Source organism: Talpa occidentalis, unplaced genomic scaffold, assembly GCF_014898055.3.
Source record: "Talpa occidentalis isolate TD23 unplaced genomic scaffold, MPIMG_talOcc4v2.1 talOcc4.5, whole genome shotgun sequence".
NCBI lineage: Eukaryota > Metazoa > Chordata > Mammalia > Eulipotyphla > Talpidae > Talpa > Talpa occidentalis.
The window spans coordinates 5,312,708-5,340,686 of NW_023604861.1; the positions used below are offsets into that span (position 1 = coordinate 5,312,708).

Sequence of the window (27,979 nt, forward strand, 5' to 3'; positions counted from 1 at the left end):
CCTCCCTCGTGACGTAAATTGGCGGCGCCCAGGGCACTCCGGAAGTGAGGGGCCGTCCCGCCCCCGCGGCGTGTCGGGCTCCATGGCGCGTGCTCCACGCTGGCAGCCTGGCGCCCACGTCCGGGCGCCTTGGTGCAGATGCTGCCGGCATTTTCGGTATCAGTTTTCCCAGGAGCCCAACAGTTCTGAAAGCTTAATATATATGTGGGGTTACTCATGAAGCGGCCGCTGGAAGGTGCGGGCTTTGTTGGTGTTTGTAAATTACCGGGTATTTTTTTGTCCAATAACTTGTAGTAACTAGGGTAACACCAAATAGCACGTTACACTTTGAACTAAGGTTTATTTTAACCCAGCGTTTAACATTTAGGAGTTCACGCTTGTAGAGCGGAAATAAGCTTAAAGGCCGGAGTAGCCCCTGGAAAGGGGGTGACTCAACCCCTCAGGCCAGATCCAGAGCCCTCCGCACCCCCAACTGAGTGTCCAGCGTTGTTCAAGTCACGTTCGTTCAGCCTTCCGTTTCTTTATCTGTCAGCTAGGCAAAAAACCCATCCTGCAGGCTCCTAGCAAGGCAATGTATGCAAGGTGGGCATTTGAGTACTCTAAGTGTTAGGGGGAAAAGGATGTCCCAATATCGGGGGTTGCTCTATAACATAAGTGCTTCTAAAACTGGAGCAACATTTCTTGAAAGTAAAATACTCTTCTGTAAAACAGCATCTAAGGATATCTATTTGATTTATCAATACAAGGAAGTGACTCTAGATACTTTTGAAAGAACTCACCTAGAGGATGAACACACCCTTTAGAGAAGTAATAGCAAGCACTTAAGTAGCAACTCCCAGCTACAGGCACTGTTCTAAACACTTAACGTATATTCGTATGCTTCAAAACAAGTCATAAAATAAGTACTGTTAACCCCATTTTACCAATGAAGAAATAAGCACAGAAAAATGAAAGTTCAGTTGCCCAAGGTGACAAGCTGGCTAGTGCAGAGCTTCAATGGAAACTCCTAAGAGCAGTACACCAAGAAATTAGACCAGGAGTGTTACCAATTTTGAGTGAGAGGAGTACAGGGATTTGCTCCGTTTCTGAAAAAAGCAATCACTTAAACCCCAGGATGCTCTGAGTAGCTGCCAAACTTTTATGTGAAGTTATTAAGTGATCATATTTATTGAGACTGATAGAAGTGGACTGTGGTCAATAGGCAATTTGTATCATCTTTCTTAGATGTCACTGTATCCTTTTATTTCTTATTTTATGTTACATTTTGCTTTTCCTTGTGGCTCTTCCTACCTACTTCTCTGAAACGTTTGTTTGCACTGTATGGAATTTCTGAAATTCAACTATGTTTGACCTACAGAAATGACAACTTCATTTGGTTCAAGTTAACAGAATGACATATAAAGTCTTATAGAGATCTAAAGTTAAAGTCCTCGTGATGCAGATTATCTCTTTGGTTATAAAAGTCAGGTACAAGGTGGTTTCTTTTAACATACTAGTTAGTATTGACCAATTATTAAGGGCTTCGAACAAAATGGTAAGGGTGCTGCCTGCCTAAAACAAAAGTTCAAAACATTCACATGACTAAAAGTAGAAAACAAAACTTTATTTGATGGAAACATCTTAGAAGTTCCAGTATGAAGTAACAAAACCAACAACCTACACATCTTTCAGTCTTTTGCATTTCAAGCAAAATACTCTCTTCAGGAAAATGACCATTTCATCATATATCTCCCCTTCTGTAGGCTAGGCATGTTTGAATGGATAAATGGATATAAAATTCAAAGGAGAAGAAAATGAAAACATTTAAAAAATAAAATCTGAACCCTCTCCTTGAGGTGTATTGTGATATGGTTTCCAACATATCCAGCACCTTGTAATAATCACGTTACTGATCTGAGTCCTGGAACAAGCCCTTAAAATGAAAGAACAAGAGATCCTACTTATTGGTGAGTCACAGTTGTCAGCAGAAGAGAAACTGACAGCAGCTAGACAGGAGCTCAAATGTATGAAACCCGCACATTGTGAACTACACACTCAGCTTGCTTCAAACAGCTCACCGTCTGGAGGGTTTAAAAAGGAAACCTGTCAGAGTTGGCAGGTGACAGTTGCCTGCAAGGCAGGTGGCTTCCTCATGCCTCTTCCCTGCTATTATCAACCCATGACTCCAGGTTGAGGACCAATCAGTTATCAGGGGATCCCGTTTCACAGATCACCTTGGGCATGGAAACACTGAATGCCACTCATTCTTTATTCTGTCCCTACAAGGTCTATTCTAGACTTACAGAGGTCTCTCCAGACCTAAAGTCCTACTATTTGATAGTAACACACCAAGTGAAGAAAGCCAAGAATACCCTGAAACAACGCACTACGTCATCCATTCGCACCAATAGAAAAGATCCACTTCTTGGGTCTCTTTTGCCTCTTTATTGAAAATCCTGAGAAAGTTAACCAGGAAAGAAATGAGGCAGGCAAGAGACAACTGCAAATAAAGGAATTACTAGACTCACTAACTAATTTTAAATGAGATTTAACCCAGCGGGAAAACTAGAACGCGATAGCCCCCGGTCTGGTTTGGTTTTTTAAGGGCAAATGGCACCCTCTTGAGCTTAGAATGAGCTATGCAAAAAATGTCTGGAGGCCCAGCCATAAGAAATCATTTCATGCTGAAGTATTTCAAATCATGATGCTATTAGTGAATTTGTTTTTAATTGGTTTATATGCAATTTTATTGGATGTCGTGAGATGATCCAGAATGTCTATATATACTTTTACGTTTAAAAGGACAGTCATCTGTGCTTATCTGCTTATCTACCTGAAATCCTCCATCACACTCACACACGCTAATTACTGGAGGATGACGAGGTTACGTTTTGAACCACACAATCTGTTCCTATGTAACAGGGACTGCACGCGATCTCCTGTCTCAGCGCCCTGGCGGACCAGCTGTGTGCACAGCGCAGGCTGCCTCCTACCCAGCGTCGTCAGTCATTCCCGTCATAGTCACTATAACCCTGGTAACCACTGTTCCTTCTCTCATGGATGCTGGACATCTTTTTCCACGCTGAGTCCTGATGGAAACTAGCACTAAAAGACCGCCCCAGACGTCCGTGGTGCTTCTTGGAGATGTTGTCTTCACTCTCAGATTTGGCAATTCCCTGGCCATGTGTTGGAGGTTGTGAATCTTGTCTGATGCTTCCAAATGGAAAGTTCCAAAGACCAAATCTTTGCCAACTGAGTCTCTGGAATGCTATGATGCAATGCAGGTTACCCCCAACCTGAGAAGAAACAAAGTTGAGTGAAGAAAAGGATGGGAAATGAATTCTACTGCTGTGTGGACTCCTGTGAATTCCCACATTCCCCTCACCCGCCTTAAAAGAGTACCTTTCCCTCAGACACCATTAGCTCATAGGGTCTTGCGTCTTTCCTGGCCAGCTGCCTTTATGAAAACATAGCAATGCCCACAGGATCCAAAAGGCCTTTCCCAGATGCCTCCCTGCCACCCTCCTCTCAGTCCAGACTACAAAACTGGGCCTCGGTCAGGCCAGTGTGAGTCTAGAAAGTTCATCTGACAATAAGACATAAACTGTAAGATGGTCATTTTCAGGAGATACAGAAACAAAAAGATCAGAACTACAAGTAAGTCCCGAAAGAATGCGACAGCCTAGGCCGTGGCCTTACTAGCGATCTATGGGCTGACGCCGCCCCTTCTGAGCCCAGGCAGTGGGCAGCATCCTCTCGGTTTAAGGCCCCTGTGTCCTTAATATCATTTTCACTTTGCTTTCTCAGATGGCCTGAACTGGGATTCTGTTCTCCGCAGCCTAAGAAGCGCTGGGGAGACTCTACATTTTGGTGAGTTGAGAAACAACTTTCAATGTGATGCTGCCCTTACCTTCTTTGTTTTTCGATACTGTAGCCCCCTCTCTAAGTGCCGGATATCTAGATATTCTGGGTTTTGAGTGTTTAGATCAGTAACAATATCTGCCCATCTAGAGTAAAAAGAAGAAGAGAGGACAGTTTTCTTTAAGTACCAAATACCATAATAATAGAACCTTCCCCAAAGTAGCTTGCTCCGGTGTTACCATGGTAATAATGCACTCAGGACTGTTCCACCTAATAAGCTTTAATATTTTTTCATTTTGATGACAAAGACTATACTTTCTGGGGTTATTTCTATAGTTCTTTACAATTTTGATGAATTTTATTTGTCCAAGGTTCTCAGTTTAAATTGTTACTTTCCCTATGAAATCTATATGTCTACTATTAGATGACATTCCACGGGTTAAGTAGAAGCAGACCACACTTCCTTTTCAGTCAGTACATTTTCAAAAGATTGGTCAGACAGCATGATGACTGCACGGAATATCCAAAGTAACTGCAGTGACTCTGGATGGCAAAACTATGACTACAATAAGTAAATTTGATTAATGGGCAATATTCAAGGCCTATAAAGAAAAATCAACTGTATTTTTGTAGACAACCAGAAAATAACTGGGAAATGAAGTTTTAGAAGTTTGTAGTTCATAAATTTATAATACATAAAAAAAAAGACAGGCCTGGGCTGTAACTCTTGGGAATGATATTTCTGAGTACTGAGGTGAACATGTGCAATTCACTAGAGAGTAGCCTTCAGTGTTCTCACCACACATGGGAGGCAGTGAGCTGACAGATGGGTTAATTAACTAACACTTGATTGTGGTGATCATTTACTGTGTGGTGCAAGGGGTTAAGTCTCAGTACTATGAAGCTATCAGCAGCTATGGCAGCACAAATTCAACCCCTGGCCAGGGAGGTGACCCACATAGAGCAGCAGACCTCTCCTGTCTCCCCGCTGCTTCCCTCAGCAGTGTGTTTCAGTAGATCTGCCCGTTCTACTCCCCACTCTGTCTCTGGTGAATCCTCTCACACATACTCCCCCACACACCTCAGGCCTACACCCTAGCTCTTGTATGCATAAATAAATAAAATAAATTTTTTAAAAATTGTGTCGATCAAATCCGTATAAAACACACTTTAAATAATCACAATTTTATGTGCAACTGTACCTCAATAAGCCTGGAAAAATATACACTTTAAATAAACTTAAAATTTTTGAGTAAAAAGAAAAAGGACTGACAATATCCAGTATGGGTGAAGAAGTGACAAGTAGCTGGAATGCTCCTGCCTTGCTGGTGGGAGTGATGGTATAGCCACCTTGGAGAACTTTCTAACCTATAAATCAGCAATTCCACTCCTAGACATCTATCCAAGAGAAGCAAAACATATAAACATATGTCCTCAAAAGACTTGTATAAGTGTGGCATATCCATACATCAGAAAGTTACTTAGCCACATCAAAAAATGTAGTTCCGACCCACATTATGCCATAGATGATCATCAAAAACATTATTGTAAGTGAAAAAAGGCAGACACAGAAGCCCACAGACTGTGTGATTCCATTTCTATGAAGTGCCCACATTAGGCAAATCTGCAGGGACAGAAGGGAGCTTAGTGGTGGCAGGGGGTGGGTAGGAGGGGCAGCGGGAACACAGCTAATGGCTGTGGGGTTTCTCTTGGGGATGAAAATGGTCTGGAATTAGATAGTAGTGATTGATGCTTAACTCTATGAATACACTAAAATCCATTGAATCCATTTTGAAAGGTTGGATTTCATAGCTTGTGAGTTAGATCCCCAATAAAGCTGCAATTTCAGTTTTTTAAAAAGAGGTAAACATGAGTGTTCCTAAAAGCTTCAGTCACAACAGACCAAATCAAAACAATCCAATGAATTGGATTGAAATGTTCATGAAGGAGACATAGGGTGATGAGTTGCAGTTCCTGAAACAGCTCAATACCAATCAGAATTTTTTTTTTAAAAAAGGAAGTAATACAAGACAAAACAATGAATCTCAAATGTTACATAATGAAAAGAAGCCAAACACAAAAGACTATTGTATGATTCCATTTACATGAGGTTCAAGAACAAGCAAAACAAGTCTGTGGTGTCAAGTTCCCGCAGAGGTTGTCCCTGGAGCTGGAGAGTGCGCACGGGGACTCGTCATGTTGACAACATGCCCCCTGTGTCGAGTGGGTGGTGCTCACGCAGGTGTAATCACTCACCACCATCCAACAATTCACAGCCATGCACTTTAGTATATGTCAGCCTTAGCTAGATTAAAGGGGAAAAAGAATTTACATACTTTTTACAGTGAATAGCAGGATGTTTTCTACTGGATTCTCCAATTAAGATCCAATATTCTACTTCTTGTGAAGACAGGGGACCTCTGCTAAATATAAAATAGATTCACAAAAGCTTAATAAAGGCAGTCACTTCTTGACCATATCACTTCCACGATAAAAGATACTACATGGCTCAAAGAAGCCATTCATTCATGCTACAGGAGGCAGATTATAGAGCCTGGGCTTGAGTCAATTTCTAAAGGCCTTGAAGAGAAAGCATCAATTAAAGTTTGGTCTTAACCACCTATTACAAAATGTAGTGCTGAAACTGTTGAAATATTCCACTTTTCAGCCTCTAGGAAGAAAAAATTCCTAGCATGCTACCAGCATTCTCTAGCTATCCCTTTCCTTTTTCATTCAAAAAGTTCTAAATCATCCTAAACATAAAACTGTACAGCTGTAACTCACCTGTGAACCCTGTAAACATACACAGACCTGAATCCCGTCCCGGAAGTTCTCATCCACACAGGTCTGGAGAAGAACCCAGGCAAGAACAGAACATTTTGAAAGCAGCCCCGGCGAGTCTTGCTCCGGCAGACCTGAGACCCCCTCCTCTCCAGGGACAGAAGCAGGAGAGCCGGCGTCCCCATGTTTTACACTTGGTTGGCGCCTGGCGTAAGCGCTTCAGGATTTGGAAAGACCAAATAGTTTCCCTCTTGCTTCACAAAATTACAACGTCTACCTTCCTGGTTCTCACAGCCCCTCCGCCTGTCTCGGGACTGTCAGTCCCCACCCTCTCTGCTATGCCCTGAATGGGCCGCAAGGCCTGCAGCCTCAGAGAATCCATCCTGTGCCCAGATGACCAAGCCAGGCTCTCCCAGCCTGACCTCCAGCTCCCCGAAGGGGCAGCGCTGTCTCGCTTCTGCCATTGCCAATGCCACTGACCCAGATAATGGGGGAATACTGGTAAATTCCATGTTTCCCCCATGAGAAAAGAAGATACTGTGTAATGTGCTCAGTTGTGACAAGCTAGATCCCGTAATCCATTGTCCACCGGGGCACTGGAAGAGGACACCAAGACATAACATGTAACGTCCTCAACAGCTGCTTTATACTAAGCATACATTTTTGACTGTCTTTCTCCTGACACAACACTGGGCAGTACTCAAGTGGACAGGAAAGGCATGGTTAACACCACACAGTACTGCAGAAGCACACGCGAGAAGGTTTAAAGGACATCTGACCTCAGTCTTCCCAATTCTATGTGACTCCCTATTTCTACCAGTTCCTACAATACAATTTCCTAGCAAAGCAGACATGCTTACCTGAATGCTTTATTAGCTTTGACAGGCGTTGCTTCGAAGCCTATTGGGCAAAAGTAATGATTTTGGCAATGATAGATAAAAGCCAGTGATTCATCTTTCAGTCCATGAGTCAACTTCGATAAAGCCCCCGAGGCTACAAAGAAAAAAAAAACAAAACTGAGAAACCACAAAGAGCCTTACAGGAATGACTTGTGAGGGACACAAGACAGGCCTTGGGACTCAGTGACACTGTCAGGAAAGCAAGAAGCCATTGATCGACACAAAGAACATCTGTGAATTCGATTTTAGTCTTACCCTATAGACTGAAACTCAGATACAGCAAATACAGCAAAGTAAAACACTGAAATTCACACCGCTTACCAAAACCTTCTAAGAACGCACACACTTATCTCTTAAATACAGTTAGTGTGTGAAATCTAACCCTCACATGGACACCGTGGTCTTCAATGGCTGGCCACATCTCTCACTGGAAATTTCTGAATGAGCATTTTTGTTTCTAAACTATACATGCGCTTTTAGAAAAGATATACAATGGCTGGAATTTCAAAATTAGATTAAAACATTGACACGCTAATGGTGCTCCCCAGGCCATGCTGCCACCTTGCACAGCTGGGGGAGAGGGGCATGCACCCCAATTTGCAGGCCTCTGATGTAGAAGGATAAATATAAACTCTAGATGATGAACAAGTTTCAAAAATGCAAACTTTCTCCCGTGAACACACAAGCCCAGTGATGAGGCAAGGAACACTCCAGAGACAGGCCCATGGTATCGGGGCTACCACTGAGGCAGAGGTGGTGCCTGGACATCCTCACCTAACAGTGCCTCCTTAGCCATATTAGTTGTGAAGACATTTCAAAAGCATTACTACTAAGAAGTATGTTTTGACCAGCACTCAATATTTCAAGTCATTAGCTGAGGTTTCATTAACTTGCATCTCCTGGAAAAAAACTAAATTATTCATCAACAAATGGCCCATAAAAGTCGAAAACCTAAAAATAGCTGAAGTACTTGAAAGCTTGCAAGCCACGGTTTCTCTGATGGGTTTTCTGGTCACTAAGCTGCAGACCACTATGACCAGCAGGGGGCGCTATAGTGGGGACAAGGAGGTGGGACCTCATCTGCACCCTGCAGACCCCACATGACCACGCCAGGCCCAGTTTAAACTTCCTGTCCAAGGTTTCCCCTAGATCATCTCTGATTTTCACTTTTGGCTTCCCATCAGGGCGAATCTGCCCACCAGGCAAACTTTTCTGCCAAAATCTCTATTTCCTAAGGACAACTGAGAGGTCTTTCTGCAATTTTTGGTTGAGTTTCCCTGACAGTTTTCAAAATGATCCCCAAGGGCAACTCTTAATGAATCACAAGAACTAAAATTCAGAAGAGAGTGAATATTTCATTTCCATAATTGAACTTGACTGCACATAAGGGCCAGAATGGTAAGAAAATAAAGCTGTGTGGAAGTAGATGCCTAAGAAATTCGATAATTACAAAACATGTTATAATTGACTTGGAAAAACTCTTGAAATCTTCAAAAAATATGAAAATGCCAAATGAAAGAATTTTTATTATAGCTTTTTAAGTCTTATTTCACACTTGGCCTTTTTCAGTCAAATGGATTTGAAAGCAGCTGACTTGTAGTATAACTATGAAGCACAATCACTTTAATGTCCTGGACTGTAGTAAGGATTTCAGGGACAAAGGAGCTAGGTACGAAAATTTGCTCTTATTATATTAACATCATTTTGTCTGCTGCAAACGTTCCTCGGTCAGGTCCTGGTGTTCTAGAAGACACAAGGTAGTATTTCTTCTATGGAGTAACATTTATGGGCTTTGTGCTACTCAGGAAATTTTATTTCCTTATTCAAGGTATTTAACCAAATGCACTAAATTAACTTAAATTCTGATTAATTTAGATTAGAGACCAGCAAACTTTTCTTAAAGGGTCAGAGAGCAACTATGTGGGGCTGTGGGTCATGGGCAGGCAGAAGACTCACCTTTGCCCTCCTGGTGTGAAAACATTCATAGGCGATGTGTAAGCAGATGGACATGGCTGTGTCCCAATAAATCTTTATTTACAAAACAAGTTCTGGCTCATGGGCCGTAGTTTGCCAACCTCTATTTAAATCAATCATTTACCAGTGTTTTTTGACATGGAACCTCTTCTGCCTGGAGAGTTCACATGCAGGCTAGTCCATAAAATGGGTCAAAGCAGAATTGCTGTGGCCTAAAAGGAGGTAGGGAACTGTGGGCCCCACCTCACTCCCCCAACCACAGACTCCCCCAGGCTCAGCCGAGGCCATGAGAAGGTAGCTGACTTTGCTATCAAAAGAAGATCAAGCTCTTGATAAGGAGGCTGGGCAGCAGCTCTTCAGAGAGAGCACAGCCGCAGTTCTCATACAGGAGCACGAAAGTTTTGTTAAACCACAGAGTGGCAGTTACCCCCCACCAAGCATCTGACCCAGTAGGTCTGGGGTGGGGACCAAGAATATGCATGTTTATTCAGTTACCAGGCGATACTGATATTGATCCAGGGAAGCACTGGTCTAAAGAGAGAATTTTCATTGAATTCAATTTGGTCAGCCATTCACGAGCACGTGACTGACTAGAGCAGAAACTGCAGGGACAAAAAAGAAAGTAATAACCAGTCCCCAAGCCGCCCTCCAGAGAAGAAAACAAGTAACCTCATAGAGGGTGGAATACAACAGTGCCACAAAAAATTCAAAGGAGAAAGAGCACATCAGGTTCAAGGAGTCAAGAAGGGGGGCATCCAGGATGGAACTTAATGCAGTAGCGGGGTTCCAACGGTCCAAACAGAGGAAAGAGTGTGAGGGAAAAACAAAATCACTGGAGGGGAGGGGTGTCACAGCACAGCTGGGTGTCTGCTCAGAATACAGGGTATGAGATAGAAGAGGCCTACCGTCCAGCACCCCCAGAATTTCAGGACAAGACCAGAAAAAGATCACCCTCTGAAATAAAAGACAGCAAATACAGTATTTAATACATTAAAACAGCCATCCCAGAAAGCAATTCTAATTTTTTTAAAAAAAGGTATTTATTGATGGAAACTAAATACAGAATGATGTTCAATCTAGATCAGAGTATATCTAAGAATTCTGAAACTTAAAGAGCAAAGCACCCACTGCAGGGAGAAAAAAAGAATGACTCGAATTAACTGAACTGCTGTGAGGAACAGATAGATGATGACGCCTCTCTCCAGGAACAAAATATGTAGACATAGGAAATGTGCCATCATGTCAAGAAAATAAGCATAAATACATACAATATAAAGGCTTGAAAAGAACACATTCTTCACTGGAATTAAGTTGTGAACCCTAAGTAACCCCACTGTGGTTAAGATATCAAAAGATCTGCCAAGATAGGTAACTCAAGAGTTTCCAGAGATAGAAAACAGGGATGTAAGGAGGGCCTCACATGGTTTAAGGCTGGCCTTTGTCAAGAGGGGTTCTGCTTAATCTCCAGACAATGTAAGGCTCCCCTTTAAGGAGGCAGCTGGGACTGCCCAAGATGGGCAGAAACTAGAATATGAAACCCAAAATATGTCTCTTTGACATAAAAATTATCTTGTGCTGAAGGCAACTGAGAAGCATGAATGAAGGAAAAGCTCTCACTACCCTTTGCTTTTCTTCCTAAAGGCAGGAGGGAAATTGTCCTTTAACCACAGACAGACTTAGAACCCGGAGATGAACCGAAGGGAACTTCTCCATCAATTTCCTCCCACATATTTACCTCCTCATGCTTCGGCCCTTGGAAGCCTGAAACTGGTCTTGTCCTGTCATTTCTCTACAAATGTACTATTTTTTTATTGAAAACAAATTGGCCGCACAAACCAATTTCTAAGCCACAGCTCTGAACTACATTTTATTGAGGTTTCTCCTATCCTCTACATCTCCCATAAGTTACTTATTAATCTGTTTATTTGTTTGATTGTTTGTTTGTTTGCTAAAGGTTGCCCTTGAAAACCTAAGATGGGGGCCTCCCCCGGTGGCACAAGGGGTTAGGACACATCCTATGAAGCGATCCTCAGCCACTGCAGCATGAGTTCGATCCCCGGCCAGGGAGCTACCCACATGGCGCAGCAGACTTCTCCTGTCTCCCCGCTGTTCCCCTCAGCAATGGATTTCAGTCAGTCTGCCTGTTCTGCTCCCCACTCTGTCTCTGGTGAATCCTCTCACCTCCACATCTCTGTCCTGTACCCCAGCTCTTGTATGCATAAATAAATAAATCTTTTTTAAAGAAAAGAAAACCTAAGATGAGCAGAGGCACAGTGTGGGTCCCCTACAGAGTCCAAAAAAGAGCCCATGTAAAGCTGGGACATCATAAAACTACCCACCTCCCCTAAAAGGGGAAATCAGTAACAAATTTATCCCACAGAATGGGAACCGAGGAAATCTCCTTATCTGAATTTTGCATTGAGAGACAAAAAATTCCTCTAAGAATTCATCATCATAAACTAGTACAAAGATGTTACCAGTGCAGTCTAAAAAAAAAAATCCTCAATTAGAGAATTTAGATAAAAAATGGTCCCAGTCTTCAGGATATAGGCAAAATATAATGCTAATCTTCTCTGAAGATTCCCAGAGATTCTTGAAGTCTCAAAGCTTTGTCAAGGAAAAAAAAAAAAAGAAAAAAAAAAAAAAAAAAAGCTTTGTCAAGAAAAAGGCTCAGTTAAACAGATTACAGTTTTAAAAAGTCAACAAATGCCATATTACTTCCATAAAAAATTAAAACAAGTAAAATACTAACAAAATAAAAACAAATAAGTAAACACACAAGGAAAAAAGATACCACAAAGTGAGATTCAGAAGAACCAAGAGACAGTAGAATCAGATACAAACTTCAGATGTTAGATCAAATATAGAGAATAAAAAGGTTTTAAGATAATAAAAAATGAGAGCACAAAAATAGGAGTAAGGAACAAGGGAGTTTTTATTAAGCAGATTGGAAAAACTAAATATTTCTGGAATGAAAACATTTTTTTCATTTTTTCAACACAAACTCAATGGAAAATTGTGAGGAAAAAAAAGCAAACTAGACACAGCTGAAAAGAGAATCAGCATCCTGGAAAGTATATCCATGATTACTTTTTAATTGCCTGATCAATCACCTAGAGCCATATGCCAACAATCTCACTAGAAACAAAAACACACTAACATGTCATTGAAAACAGCCCTCACCTTGGGAACTGGCCCCCTGCAAATACACAGAATCCACTAGTAAAAATAATAACCACCAGCTATTGAATCACACAGAGTGTATGTGTATCACAGATGTCTCCTTCCATCTTCACAGTGACCCTCTGGGGTGGGTACAAATATGGAAAGGAAAACTGGGCACTAGGTCCAGCTAAGAGCCTGGTCCAGGGTTGCAAAACCAGTGAAGACAAGATGTGAACCCAAGTCTGCTGACTCCTAACCACCTCGGTATACCTGAGAAAGGTCAACAGAAATGTATCTTCCTCTACGCTCAACACTTGACCTTGGGCAGCCATACAGCCTCTCCACCTACAGACTCTCACCTTGAGGAATCCTACTCAACAGTTTAGAGAGAATCCAAGCTCCCTTTAATGTATTTGGGGTGAAGCCCAACCCCCCCCCATTGTAATTCCCATTGCAATAGTCTTGAATAAAGTCTTTCTAACCATTTTAACTAGAGTCTGCATAATTTCATCTTTAACACTGTGTTATCACTTCTTTGATTTTTAAAGTTAAAAGATTAGGCCTCCCTGGTGGTGCAAGGGATTAAGATGCAACCTATGAAGCTGTCCGCAGCCTCTGCAACATGAGTTCAATCCCCGGCTGGCCAGGGAGCAACATACATGGCGCAGCAGACCTCTCCTGTCTCGCCTGCTGCTCCCCTCAGCAGTGTATTTCGTCAGTCTGCCTGTTCTGCTCCCCACTCTGTCTCTGGTGAATCCTCTCACCCTCCACACCTCTGCCTGTACCCCAGCTCTTGAATACATAAATAAATCAATCTTAAAAAAAAGATTACTATGTGATTTTTTAAATGGAAATAGTCAAGTAATTTAAATTATTTATTTAGCTAAATAACTAAAGCCCTAAGAACAACTCCATTACTCTGTTTTGAGCAAGATTATTTTACAACAGAACTTTGTCACTTTCCCACTTCACTGTCCTGTTGGCATAAGTTATTAGGTACATCTAACGTCAAATATTTAAAACCCTTAAATTTCCTTTTAGAAAGAGGAACAATAAATTCCATGCTATTTCCTGAGAAAGTTTTTCTAGCTCAGGCACACACACACACACACACACACACCATGGTTCCAAACAATATGTTAGTGTTTACAATTTAAAACATGCCTTAAATTCTAATTCTACATGCAAAGATGAGAAGACCTAAAAATAATCACGGTATATTGGAGTGCTCTATGGAGTATATTGGAGTAGCAATACAGATTGCTACTATGATTTGCCCCTTAGATAAAGATATGTAAAAATAATAGACTGTGTTCAGGATCTATATAATGTCTTGTGAATCAAAGCAGTCAATTTCTAAGATGAATTATGTGTGAAAGAGAGACAGACAGACAGAGATAGAGAGACACAGAGAGGATGTGTAATTCCTCTCTGTGATTACCTACCAGTTTCTCCAGCTGTTTTATTCTTCCCATGAGGCTTATAGAGAACATAGGAGCATCCTTTTACATGGAAATGATCATTAATTTGTCTGAACCATCTGAAAAAGAACAAGAAGATCTGCTCATGGCAACAGTTCTGTTACAAAGATGGCATTCTACCAGTTCTAGAGAAATTCAGGCAGAGACCAAGTTTGACCTCCTAAAGGCTGGGGCCCAACAGCTGGATATATGGTTTACTACCAACCCTCTACAGCATTATTACTTTACAGACTAGAAATAAGGTATTACTTCTTAGCGAGGGCTTCGTACCTCATAAGTGTTGTATTTCCAGTGAAAGGGCCAAACCTAATATCTTCAAATGGGGGTTGAAAGCCCAAAATATGTAAAGCTTCTTCTTGGGTAATAGGTGGAAGACTACAAAAGAAACATTGCCTATCATTTTACAATTCCAATCATATGCAAATATAACCTTTCTCTACATTAATACATCTGATTTGCAAACCATAGTAGTAATATTTTTATTTTCTACTTTATCAAAAATAATACATGCATCTATTTTTAGCTAAAAGGCTTATAACAAAATGTAGCCATCTTGTCTCAATTTATGAAAAATCTATTTTTAAAAATCTTCCATTTAATCACCAAATGACTTTTGAATTTGTTGGGAGATACTCATAAGTTGACATACTTACTTTCCAGCTCCCATTGTGCTGTATAAGAAATTCCAACAAGAAATTAATGAGGAGATACCACAAGAAGTCTTATATTGAGGTCGGCTTATGCAGTACCTGAGGAAACAAAAGACTGTTTTCTTCACTTGAAAGGATACAGAATATGCATAACAGAAACCTAATACTCATGGCAACTAGAATTGTTATACAATGAAAATGTGACTATTTAAACCAATGTAAAATCTTTATTCACTTTAAATATTTTATATTTATTAAATAGATCATAGTGCATAACAATAATACATCATCCAATTTAATAAAGGCGACTAATTATAAAGAGTGCATTATCCAAATCATTGGAAACAACGAATAATATGTAAATTTAGATAACTACTGCTATTTTGACGTAAACTCCTAGTTGAGCTGCCTGCATGTGATGTCTAACTTCAATTACATCTGTTCCTTTTATATTCTGGATATTAACCCCTTATCAGATACATGATCTGTAAACATTCTTTCACCTCATAGGTTACCTTTTCACTTTAGTGATTGCTTCTTCTTGAGGCACACAGAAGTTTGTTTGCTTTTTGAAGATTTATTTATTTATTTATACAAGTACTGGGTACAGTCAGAAGCATGGGAGGGTGAGAGAATTCACCAGAGCCAGAGTGGGGAGCAGAACAGGCAGACTGACGAAGTACACTGCTGAGGGGAGCAGCGGGTGGCAGGAGAGGTCTGTCGCGCCATGTGGGACCCTCACTGGCAGCCAGTGATGGAACAGGCGCTGCAGAGGCTGCGGGCAGCTTCACAGCCCAGCGCTCAACCGCTGCGCCACCAGGGGAAGCCCCGAGGCACACAGAAGTTTTAAGTTTGATAATACCACTTGCCTGTCTTTGCTTTTGTTACCTGTGGTTTTGGTGTCAATAATATCTCAAAAATTATCAGAAGTTCAATATCATGAACCTTTTCCCTGTGCTTTTTTTCTCTATGAGTTCTATGTCTTTAATCCATTTTGAGTTCATTTTTGTGCATAATGGGAATGAACAGTCCAAAGTCAATCCTTTTCCTGTGAATAACCTCTTTTCCCAGCACCTGAAGAGACCCTCCTTACTCCATTCTGAGGTCTTGGCACCACTGTCAAAGAGGCCTTGACCATTTATAGGAGGGTTTGCTTCTGAGTTCTCTATTCTGTTCCATTGATTCCTATGTCTGTCTTTATCCCAGTGCCACTCTGTTTTGACTATTGCAGTTTTATAATGTGATTGAATTAGTAAGTGTTCAACCTGCATGCCACTCTTCAATCACCACCTTCCATGCAATTCACTAGAATCAATGCCGCCACTATACTTTAGGAGGTAAGATAATGGAAGAGGTGAAAGGCACAATGTCTGCTTCTCTGCCCCCTCCCCGTGGTACAGCTGGAGCTCCACCAAGAACTCTGATACTTCCCCAGTGATGCAACCACTCACGCAGCTAGATCTAACCAAAGGGTCCTGAACTGGTTTCATGACCATCACCTGAACTTGAAGGAAACCTGCAGACCCCTGGCAGTCTGTGTCATGCTCAGGGACTTCCTTCTGCGGGTGCAGAATGCACAGGATTTGATAGTTATGAATCAGAACCTAAAGTCTAGGGATGTTGCTTTTCCTAGTCTCAGGGAAGTTGGAGGGTTTCCCTTTTTTCATCTTGTTGATGTCACTGTTTTCATGGATTTGAGGTGGGGAGGGGGGCGGAGTAAAAGGCATTCTGTCTTATTTAATTCTCCCCTTTCCATCCTAACACTTCTTCACAAATCCTTGGAATCAACCCTAGTAATTTTGAGAGATTTTTTACTCTTCTTCATCAAGCTTGTTTACTGAGGTTGTTCACAGCAGACTGAAAGCTTTTACAGACATTCTGCCACCTTCTGTGAGTCTTTCCACTCTGTCCTTATCTTGTAATATTCTCAGTGGAGAATAAGTCTGTTTTCCTGGTTATTTTTCCCCTTGGTTTATTTCTCTCATCAATCTCCTATTGCCCAAGCCTTTATGGGCAGCTCTGTAATCTCAATACACAGTAAAGTATCTGATATTTATTCAATAAGGGATAAAAATCTAATATTTCTAAAACCTCATAGAAAAGTACTTTTAAAACCTTAAATCAGAGCCTAGGAATATTTATTCAGTTCCTAGTAGGGCCTCTAAAAAATATAAATAGAAGCTATGATGAATTTAGATAGAAACTGTGTTTTTCAAGGAGCCAAATAGCCCTAGTGGATAAGTAAAAATTCTTACTAGAACAATGCCACCTAACAAAGGGAGAAGAAATGATAGAATTTTGCAATATCACTATTTCATCACAAGGATTCAGGTAAAAATTGTCAATGGGTTGGGCTAAAACCACCAAGTGACAAGCTGACAGGAACCTGGGTATTACTAGCCTAATGTCACTGTCACCCCACTGATTATAGATGGTGAGAGAGGGAAAAATGTAAACTGACAATGTAGGGTAAGGCTGTCCCCACCTTAACCAGCAAGCCTTCTAGAATATCTGGTATTGGAAGACCAGACACAAGGTGGCACAGTATAAAGGACACAGGGTCACTTAGGCAACATCACTTCCTGCCAACAGTGTTCAACCTGCACCTAATCAAGTCTTTATCTTTAACTCCTAGTTTGCAGGAACTTCTAAGGTTTTATGAATAATGGAGACAACTACCAGTAAAAAAACTCAGATGCTTCCAGAAATAGCTGGGAGGTCATCCTACAAGACACCTGGCCTCATCTCTTCAACAAGTTAATCTACTAGACTTTTACGAGGAGACTTTTACATGGAGACAGTTTTTGGTTAGAGACACACATGGGCCAGAAGAACCCAACACAGGTGTGTTCACAGCCTGGTTCCACTCTGAACAACCAGGTGTGAAGATGTTTTCAGAACAATCAGATAAATCTGACTTTAGTCTATGAATGAGATGCTAAGAAAATACTGTTAACTTCATGAGGTATGACAATGGCAGCTTATGATGGTGAAAGGCAAACATGTCCTTTCTAGAGATTACCAGCGTCGAAGGTCTAATACTTTTCGCTGCTTGATGTCATCGGCTGGAGAGCACTGTGCCCAGTCCCTTTGATGTCTTCCTTTTTTATCTGAAGTTTTTTTCTTAGAAGTTTGTTTCTTCACATTGCCTAGAATCCAAGGACATAAAATAAGCAAAATGCTTCAGATGAAGTAAACTTCCATGACAGTACAATTCATTCTGTAAATTAAAATTTAACTGCCACCAGTTCTAAAAATATTTGCCAACATGTTAAAGTACTTATATTCTCAAGAACATCCCCCTACCTTAAAGACAGAACAGAAAGCACATTAAACAATCATAAAGGTTATTTCCTATCAGATTTTTATATTTCAATTCCTGAGCTAGTCACTTAGCTAGGAAAAGAATCCATCACAAAATGCTGAGCGAACATCTAGAAAATCAAATTACCCAGGGTGAAATATTTAACTAGGCCACTTTCCAGAAAATGAATCCTTTCCATAAGACAATAAAACCACATTAACATAACTCTTTTAAGAAAGTAAAAGCTCTATGCGCTAGATCCAATAATGCGATGATGTGATGTCTAAAAATATCTCCAGGCCTACGGAGACCACAAAATGGATTAAGAATGAGGCAACCATGTGCATTATTAAAATGAGACTTTAGCACCAGGAACTACAATGGAAACCAAAGTCTCCTTTCTGTGTGCATCTGTGTCTGTATGTACACACACCAGCACACACACATATACACGCACACACAACACACACTCCCTAAAAGCCACATAAGCTAAATAACATTGGCTATCTATGGATGAGGTGGAACTAGGAACCAGACAAAGAGAGACATAAGTGAATTATACTTTACACTGTTTCATTTTTATACTTTTTTGTTTCTGACCCATACTAAGAGTTTCCCCAGGCCAAACTTAAATAAATTAAAATATTAACTACTAAAATATTAACAAATAATACCCAAGTCTTGTTTCAACTAACATTCCAAATAGCTGTGCTCTTTAAACATTTAAAAATCTTTTAAACATATTTTGACTGAAATAAATCTAATATAAAAATTAAGTTAAAGCTAGTATTGTATTGTATTGTATTTGTATGAGTTATTTGTAATTTTGAATTATGATATATACTAAGAAAGGAAACACAAATTTCCCCTAAAACTTACAACCAGCTGGAGCTCAGAAACGATTGTTATATAGGGAATGTCTCCAATTTTGTAAAAACATCATAAACACAATAAAATAAAGAAATAAGGTTTTTTTCCCCTTCCCTCTAGTAATTCTTTGTAGGTCTTCACAGAAAACACATTTCTCAGAGTTGAGTAACCATTGGCAAACACGAGCAAAAATCACATTCCAACAAATTTCTTTTGCTAATAAAATAAATTCTATCGAGAAGACCGAAATGCTACACCATTTCTTGAGCTGTTTCACTGCCCAACAATGACTTAATTCCCTAAGTAGTTTTCCTGGCCACTCAAAGTGTGGGAATCTATGACTGCACACCCACAGGGAGGCCCACATGGCACCACCTCTAAGCCTTGCAGGGGCCTGCTCTCCCTTCCCATTGTGCTAACCCTCAAGAGTTCTGGGAAAAATACATCTTTATGTCCAGATGAGCTTCCTTCATGAAATCCCCACACAGCCACACAGAGAGCTGATCTCATGGGCAATAAAAATCATAAATGTGTGGGCACCGAATCTCAGCGCTTCACATCACGTGAAAACAAAAATCAACAGAATTGAATGGAGAAAAGATAATTCCATCAGAGCTGGCTGTTTTTATCACCCCATTTTCAGCCATTCAGAGAAAATTTTTTCAGTTGATAAAAAATTAAGTATAGACATAACTGTGAACAACATCTGAAATTTTGATCTAATAAATATTTATAGAACAATATAACCAACATCCACAGAAGGCACCATCTTTGCAAGTGCACACAGTACATTCCCCAACATAACCACATGTTGGGTCATAAAACAAGTCTCAGAAAAGGACTCAGATCTTTGTCCTCTGTCCACAATAGAATTAGATTAGAAATTGATATTTGGGGGGGGGAAATCTGGAAATTGCATAGTAATTTCTAAATAATGCATTTATCAAAGGAGAAATTACAAAACACTTCAAACTGAATGAACTGTATCAAAACAAAAATAAAGTGTGGCAAAACCAGCAAACTGTAGCTAAAACAATACTTCCAGAGCAATTCTGAGCATTGAATGCTTCAAGTCTTGAATCAATGATCAAAGCTTCCATCCTCAGAAATTAAAAAATGGGAACAAAATAAACACAAGGCAGAGGGAAGGAAATAATAAAGAACAGAAATCAATGGAATGGAAAATAAACAATTGAGAATAAAACAAAATTAAAAGCTGGTGATTTGGGGGCCTCCCTGGTGGCGCAACAGGTTGAGCGCAGCGCTGTGAAGCTGTCCGCAGCCTCTGCAGTGCCGGTTCGATTCCCGGCTGGCCAGGGAGCAGCCCACATCCCGCGGCAGACCTCTCCTGTCTCGCCTGCTGCTCCCCTCAGCAGTGTACTTCAGTCAGTCTGCCTGTTCTGTTCCCCGCTCTGTCTCTGGTGAATCCTCTCACCCTCCCGTGCATCTGGCCTGTACCCCGGTTCTTGTATGCATAAATAAATAAATCTTTAAAAAAAAAAAGCTGGTGACTTGAGAAGATAAAACAAAATTAATAAACCCCTAGTGAGACAGATCAAAGGGAGAAGAGGATGTAAATGACCAGCATCAGGAACAGAAGAGGAGCTAGCACTAGAGACCCGCAGACATCAGGGTGAAGAGGGACTATCACAAACAACTCCACATCACAAACTTGACTCAGATGAAATGCACAAACCAATATTTGACAGAATGGAATTAAAACAACTCCATAATCACAGACATTTTACAACTCCTTTTAAAATAACCACCTGAAAAAACAGGAGGAGAGACATTTTGCAACTTACCTTAGGAGACCTGTGTAGCCCTAATTCTAAAAACTGAAAAACACACAACATATGTATATCTATACACCAACTGCCCATAAGTACAGACATGAAAGGAAATACCCTTGGCATCCCTGAGAATCACAAATGTAATAGCATTCTATGAAACTAGATGAGTTTGCAAATGAATGAGTAGACATAGGGAGGTTTGCTATACTGATCAGAAATTCCTAAAAGCAAAACCTTAGTTCCACTTCTTACTAGCTGTGCAAATATGCACAAGCAATGCATCCTCTTGAAGCCTCAATTCCTTCATATATAAAATGGGGCTAACGGTACCCAACCCAAAAAATTTCCTTATTACTTTGAAACCAAATGAAGAAGTGGATGTGGTAACATATATCTGAAAAGGGGTGATCCCAAACCTCTGAATCATGGACAGTGTTGAAAAGCAATACTACTTCAGTTTTTAACAGTTTAAAATTTTCATTAATTTTCTTAAAAAAGAACAAATGGAAATCACTAGCAGAAACTGTAGGACCACCCAGTGCCATCAGGAAAATTGTGCATCCTCTTAAATTGTGCAGTGCACAACCCACTCAGTGGCACCTGGAAAACTCACTGGGTGCTCAAAAATTAACCATCATCCAAAATGCCACAATGTTATGTAATAGAAAAGTAGATGTTTAATTGGGAACTACAGATTCATGAAACAGTGGTATGTTATTCTAGCCACCTCATTAACCATTTCTAAGTCCACATGGACATATCTGTAACACCTGTATTTTGCAGAATTCATTCTTAGATTTTTCAACACCCTCAAAATGCAACGTTATATTTGAGGTTCCCAATGGCAACACTTTAAGAAATGAAGTATCTTCCGCCCATTTTTTTCTCAACTATTGTGTCAGATAAGACAGCAAATGGATTAAAAAAGAAAATATGTTTAATAAAAAGTTTAAACAAGATTGATTATTTTTCTCATGATTTGCACCCGCGAGTTTCATGGATCCTTCGTTACCTGATTTGTGTTTCAAATTTGTGGACACGCCATCAAATTCAGATTTATCAATTTCCCATGCAAGAGGTAGCTTGCCCAGGCTATTGGATAAGTTTTCCAGGCTATTTTCTTCATTGTAGATGATCTCCGATGTACTGGTTGGGATGCCAATGTACCTTGATGAATTATTTCCAGCAGATAAAGAGGTACTATCAGGCAGGCAGGAAGAGTGGGTGGAATTTGGAGTTTTGTAGATTGAGGTGGCCTGGTTGAGGAAGGCATAGTCCGAGCAGATGGCGTAAATCTTCTCCCGAGTGTGGGTCACTGGGCAGCTCCATGGATAGTGGCTGTCTCCTTTGGGGCCCAAGGGTGTTCCTGAGGCTCGAGAGCAGAAAGATGGTAGAGCACCGGGTAGATTCTCCTCAGGGGACTTGCTCTCGGATCTGTGCTCACCATTTCCAGAATCACTTGCCCTTCCTGCTTCTGCAACGTTAGGCATTGAATGCACTTAGAAAGTTCTCTTACAAGGAGAAGTTGCAACTCTTTCTATGACTTGAAAAACTGTGACAACTGTTTGTCGTTTTCTACAAACACTTGAGAGCTGCAAGAGGGGTCCTAAGAAAATAGGCAGGAGAAAGAAAGACCAACAACACATCAGACACTACAAATAGCCCTAAAATCACATTGTGTTTCCTATGCCTTCTTTCAATAAAGGTGCCTTTTATATCTCTTAGATGCCGACTGCATGATTGCTGACCACCTGTCTTATCAAAACCTTGTCTTGGGCCTCCCTGGTGGCGCAAGGGGTTAAGCACCACACTATGAAGCAATCCGCAGCCTCTGCAGCAATGAGTTCCATTCCCGGCTGGCCAGGGAGCAACCTACATGGTGCAGCAGACCTCTCCTGTCTCTCCCGCTGCTCCCCTCAGCAGTGTACTTTGGTCAATCTGCCTGTTTTGTTCCTCACTCTGTTTCTGGTGAATCCTCTCACCCCCAACATCTCTGGCCTGTACCCCAGCTCTTGTATGCATAAATAAATAAATCTTTAAAAAAAAAAGTCTTAAGATCACGCATACAAATAACAAGAAAGACAAATAATCCATTTAAAAATTGGGCAAAATAACCACATAGTCACTTCTTCAAAGGGGATCTGTATCACTATTTCTAAAATGGCCAATAAGTACATAGAAAGATGCTCCATGCCATCAGTATCAGAGAGACGGATCGCAACAAGTTTGTGGAAGATGTGGAGAAATCCCTCGGACACTGCTGGTGGAAATGTCAAATGGCCCAGTTAGGTTGGGAAGAGTTCCTCAAACATTTAAATATAGAATTACCCTGTGATCCAGCAATTTCCATCCTTGGCAAATACCCAAGAGAAATGCAGACATATGTTCACACAAATGTTCTTAGCAGCACCATGCATAACAGTCAGAAAGTGGAAATAATCCAAGTGCCCATCAATGGATGAATGGATAAGATGATAAGATGAGGTGCAGCCACACAAGGGAATATTACTGGGCAATAAAAATAAATGAAGAACTGACCCAAGTATGGCACGGATAAACCTTGAAAACATTTTGCTAAGTGAAACAAGCCAGACACAAAGGACTGGCAGGTATATAGTTCTGTTCATATGAAATGGCCAGAAAAGGGAAATCCACGAGACAGAGAGTAAAGGTTACCTAGGGCTTGGGAGTCAGAAGAGGGTGGGAGTGGAATTTCTCTTTTGGAGTAATGAAAACAGTCTATAATTGAAGGTGGTGATGAATGACAACTTTGAGAATAGACTTAAGGCCGCAGAATTATACACTTTAAATGGGTAAATCACACAATGTGTGAATGACATCTCCATACTATCATCTTAAACAAATAATCCAGTAGCAAGATTATTTAAAAAACATGAAGGGATAAAGGATGTATGATGGATAATGGTCACAGATTTAAATCAACAAAAAATACAGAATTTATTTTTTTTAAACTTCCATCAATTGACAAAAAACTCCTGCCATCCAGGCAGTCACTGACCTCTGATCAACCTGAGGAAAACCTGAATTTCAAGTCTAAACTGATTCCCTTGGGGAAGAAAACAGAAAAAAAATATGTCAATAGGGGGCATTTGAGGAAGACAAAGATGTACACAAAAGGAAGACTTGATAAAGGTAACCAGTATGGGTGGGTGGGAGGTCACCCAGCCAGGAGGCCAGGCTGGTGAGACCCCCTGGGTGAACCCTTCCACTTTGACCTGTTAACAGCTCTGCCCACTCACTTGAAAAATTAGAAATGGCAATATAACTTTTACGGTTTACAGGGAAATGATTATATAAAATCCATCATGCAAATACCCATCTATGATAAAGGCGACAGGAAATAAGATGATTCCAGAAAAATCCGGGCTAGCTGGCCTGTGAGGAGAAGCTACAGGGAATGCAAGTCCTGTGGGGAATTAGGGGGCGGCTCTATACAAGGACAAGAAAAGACCCCACTGTCTTTATTTTTAAGATCTTTTCTAAGCAGAAGTAAAGCATAAAGAATATATTTCAGGGCTTCCCCTGGTGGCGCAGCGGTTGAGCGCTGGGCTGCAAAGCTGCCCATAGCCTCTGCAGCAGTGGTTCAATCCCCGGCCGCTGGTGAGGGTCCCACATGGTATGCAGACCTCTCCTGCCACCCGCTGCTCCCCTTAGCAGTGTTTTTCATCAGTCTGCCTGTTCTATTCCCCGCTCTGGCTCTGGTGAAAAAAAAAAAAATGGCATCCTGCTATTCAAACCTAGTGATCTTTCATCATTGGAGCAGAGTTTGTGGTTATTTGCAGGTGGGTGGGGTTGGGTAAGAGCTTCCCACCAAAAATAGACCCTCCAGTGGTTCTACTCTGGAGACTTTTCTTTTTGGCCAAGAAATGACTCAGGAGTAGGAACCTTTTGTGCTTTCTCCTTCTTCTTCATCTGCTGGTGTCATGGTGGTGGCAGAGCTGGGGGAGGGGCAGTGAGTCAAGCTCTGGAATTAGCCTAATGGGGGGGACAGAAATGTCCCCACTGCTGCCCTTGTCAATCACACTGAGCTTTCACTCTGCCACAGTTTCCTTCACAAACTGAGTGAGATTTTGCCCGTGGGGATGTTATGAAGGATGTTTATAGGACTATACAGAGAACACCCTATCAAAACACAGGCAAAGGGGAATGGCTGTGTTTGAACACAAAAGTCAGGGCTGAGTTCCCTAGAAGTTAATGCCAAGGAAGAACATAGAACTTGATTTATAAAAAGTATAACAGTCTGGCTTTGTATGTTTGTTTAGTAACTAGTTTAAATCATCACTAAACAAGAACGATCTCTTTGGTTGCCATTTTACCAAAAACAAAAGCAAAGGTTATCACTCTAAGGGCCTATGGCCTACTCTTCACAACCAAGTCAAGGATAAACACATAAGGGTATGAAAACATTCTCATTTGAACCACTGTTTATGAAAATTCTCTTTGAAAAATTGTGTGATAGTCATAGATTTTATTATATAAATAAACAAATTGCAAGGGATGGGGGAAACAGTGAAAAATGGCAAAAGTTATTGCACAGAGAATGGATAAATCCTATCACCCAAACACGGCTAGTGTTAATTTCCTTTCCTATGACCTGTCTGACTCTGTCTATTCTTAAGAGCTGAGTGAGGTCAAGGGTGCTGGTGCCATTTTGTCCTCAGCCTTGCTGAAAAGTGAATCAAGCACAAGTTATTAATGATAACATCGTCACTATAGTCATTGCTTACGGCATAGGCTGTAAGTTAGCCCCAGGGACTTGGGGTGCAGAGCTGGTCTGTCCCTCCTCTAAGCACCTGCAGCTCTCACCATCTTGTCACATCTTTGTCACTATTTTGTAAACCACTGCCAGTCCCATCACTACCCCGAGCCCTGCCCCTCAACCAAACTGCCCAGGCACTGGCACGCATCTGACCTATGGGAAGGAAGAGAAAATAAGGTGGGGTCTGATCATGGAACTCCCCTGTCTCAGCCCCGCAGCTCTTAGAACTCAAGCCCCTACTCTCCTATCCCACCAAGGCTCTCTTTAGCTCCCCCTCTTCTGCTAGGCCTCCCAGCTCCTCATGCTCCCTCCCTGACCCTTACTCTGATAGGCCTCTTCTCCCACTAACTCTCCTTGAGCCACTTAATCCCATTTAGCCTTCAGATAGCGGCACAAATATCGTGTGCTCCTCAGACCAGGCCAGATCACTCGCTCATTCTCGGGTACCTTTCACACCAGGATGTGCTGCGCATTTGTCTTTAGGTGCTGTCTGCCTCCTGCGGTCTGGTTTGTCTGAATCCTGCATCCCTAGCTGCCAGCATCTGCAGCAGTCCCCTCCGCAAATACCCCTTTTGGAGGCATCACTCCAAGTCCCAGGAATTGGTTCCAGGAGAGTGTCCCAGGGGTCTCCTGGGATCACCAGCTCGAGGTTTAGCCAAGGCACCCCCTCCATCCTCGCTCATTCCCAGCTGTGAGAACTGCGGCTCCCTAATCCAGATAAACCAGGTAGCGATGCAGTATTAAGACTTACCAGTGGGAACAATGGCGAGACCTAAGGCCCCACTGCAGGATTTATTCGTAAAACCCTATCACATTTAATGGAGGCATCAACTGTGTGCCATCAACATTTTATGCAACGGTGAGCCGGCCCCATGGCACTACAGCACCCATTTCTGAGACTTCGGTTCAGTAAAATAAACTGCCCGTGTGTGAGGACAAGAGCCATCGTCTAGGTCACATTCTTTTGGGGTTATATTTAAAATTCGTCTAATTAGCAAGTTCGCTTAGAGAACTAAACAGCTTTAAAATCCCTCCAGCGCAGCCTTCTGCCTGAGAGAACGACGTGCTCTACATTCCACACTTCCAGAAGGTCCCTGGGGCGCAGGGCAGGTGGGTGACTGCCTGAGGGTGGAGTAAGAGCCCGGGACCAGACTTGAGGTGCCAGGTCCCAGAACCCAGGTCTTAGCCCGCCTGCCCCCGGGACCTCTCCAGGCGCTCCAGGCCCCTTCCTCCACCAGACCTGAGCTCTTCTGGGGCTGGGGCCGCCGGCCCGCGAGGGACTGGGGTGCCTGCGTCCAGCTCGGGCTCCGGGGCGGTAGGCGCAGCCCCCCCAACCCTCTCCTCTGCCAAGCAGCGGCTCCGCGGGGCTCGGAGGCCGCTGGAATCCAGGCGCCCGACGCACAGGCGGTCCCCGCCGCGCCGAGCCGGGTGAGGCCCAGCGTGGGCCGCGAGGAAGGGGGTGGCTGCGCCCCCAGCCCGCGCCCCTCCGCCGCCAGCCCGGCCGCGCGCCCTGGGGGGGGGGGCTGGACGTCCCCTCCCGCCGCGCCGCGAAGCCCCCCGCGCTCCTGCACCCCCTAACTGCGCCCGTGGCCGGAAACCCGAGCTCGCCGCGCTGGGGAGCGAGCGAAGCCCTCGGGGTGCCCGCCCCCTAACCCGGGTGGACCCCGGAGCTCCGGCGCTCCGCCAGCCAGGGTGGCTGCTCCCAGGCGGAGAGGGCGTCCCCCAAAGGGGCTTGGGAGCGCGCGAGCGGGTGCCATGAATAAGGACAACTGCAAAAGCGAAAAACCCCGCCTCGGCCAGGACCAGGCCCACTTTGGTTTGGGGGAGCCACCCACCCGGGGGCCCGAGTTTGGGGGCAGCAGGCAAGGTGGAGCAAAGGAGGAAGGGATGGGGGAGAGAAAGGAGCTCTGGGTTCGACTCTGGGGCTGACCATGACCCGTCTCGGAGACCGCCCGGCCCGAGCTGGTGGTGCTGGGGCCGAGGGGGGGGGCCGTCACCGCTGGGGGGGCGTTGGGGGTCGGGGTCCTGCCAGCCGATGCAGGCGTGGAGAGGAGAGCCCGGATCCCCGCGGGCACCGCCAAAGGCAGCTTTCTTCTCAGAAGGACACGTCCCTTTGCTCCCCAGAGCTGCTCTCCGCCCTGCGCCCCAGCTCTTCACCCCACTTCTGCCCGGGATGATGGGCCCCGGTGCAGGGGCCTCCACCGTGCAGCCGCGCGCCTCGGGGAGGCCTGGCCCCGGCGGCCGCGCGGGGTTGGCCGCTTCTGCAGCAGGCCCGGCCGGGCGCGGGGGGCGGGCGCAGGTCCAGGGCGCAGCGGGCACAGCCGCGGGCCGCCACCCCGGCGCCCCCCCCCTCCCGGGGTACCTCGGGCGGCCGGTCCCGCGGGGTCTGGTCGCTGCGGCCGCGGCGGGGCCGGCTCGGGATCCGATCGCAGCTGGCGGCGG

The 27,979-nt window shown here is 43.0% G+C and overlaps 1 protein-coding gene and 1 long non-coding RNA gene across 5 annotated transcripts; one reads left to right on the forward strand and one right to left on the reverse strand.

The window, feature by feature from the left end:
- Positions 1–100: 100 nt before the first annotated feature.
- Positions 101–22,773, forward strand: LOC119259746 (uncharacterized). The gene is made up of 3 exons (XR_005128544.2): positions 101–235; positions 3,787–3,849; positions 22,483–22,773. It is a non-coding gene; the product is annotated as an uncharacterized LOC119259746 (long non-coding RNA).
- On the reverse strand, positions 1,529–27,950 carry BIVM (basic, immunoglobulin-like variable motif containing). Of its 4 annotated transcripts, none has more exons than XM_037528711.2 (10): positions 27,900–27,950; positions 21,770–22,363; positions 17,813–17,939; positions 14,794–14,889; positions 14,411–14,515; positions 14,105–14,199; positions 7,482–7,614; positions 6,177–6,260; positions 3,890–3,986; positions 1,529–3,275 (listed from the first exon to the last, which is right to left on the reverse strand). In XM_037528711.2, exons 2-10 carry the CDS (start codon positions 22,245–22,247, stop codon positions 2,982–2,984), a joined length of 1,509 nt encoding a protein of 502 aa, XP_037384608.1. In that variant the 5' UTR covers positions 22,248–22,363; positions 27,900–27,950; the 3' UTR covers positions 1,529–2,981. The 4 variants fall into 4 exon arrangements, with proteins under 4 accessions (XP_037384608.1, XP_037384606.1, XP_054557767.1 ...); XM_037528709.2 differs by having other exon boundaries at positions 6,177–6,263; XM_054701792.1 differs by lacking the exon at positions 14,411–14,515 and having other exon boundaries at positions 6,177–6,263.
- Positions 27,951–27,979: the final 29 nt, after the last annotated feature.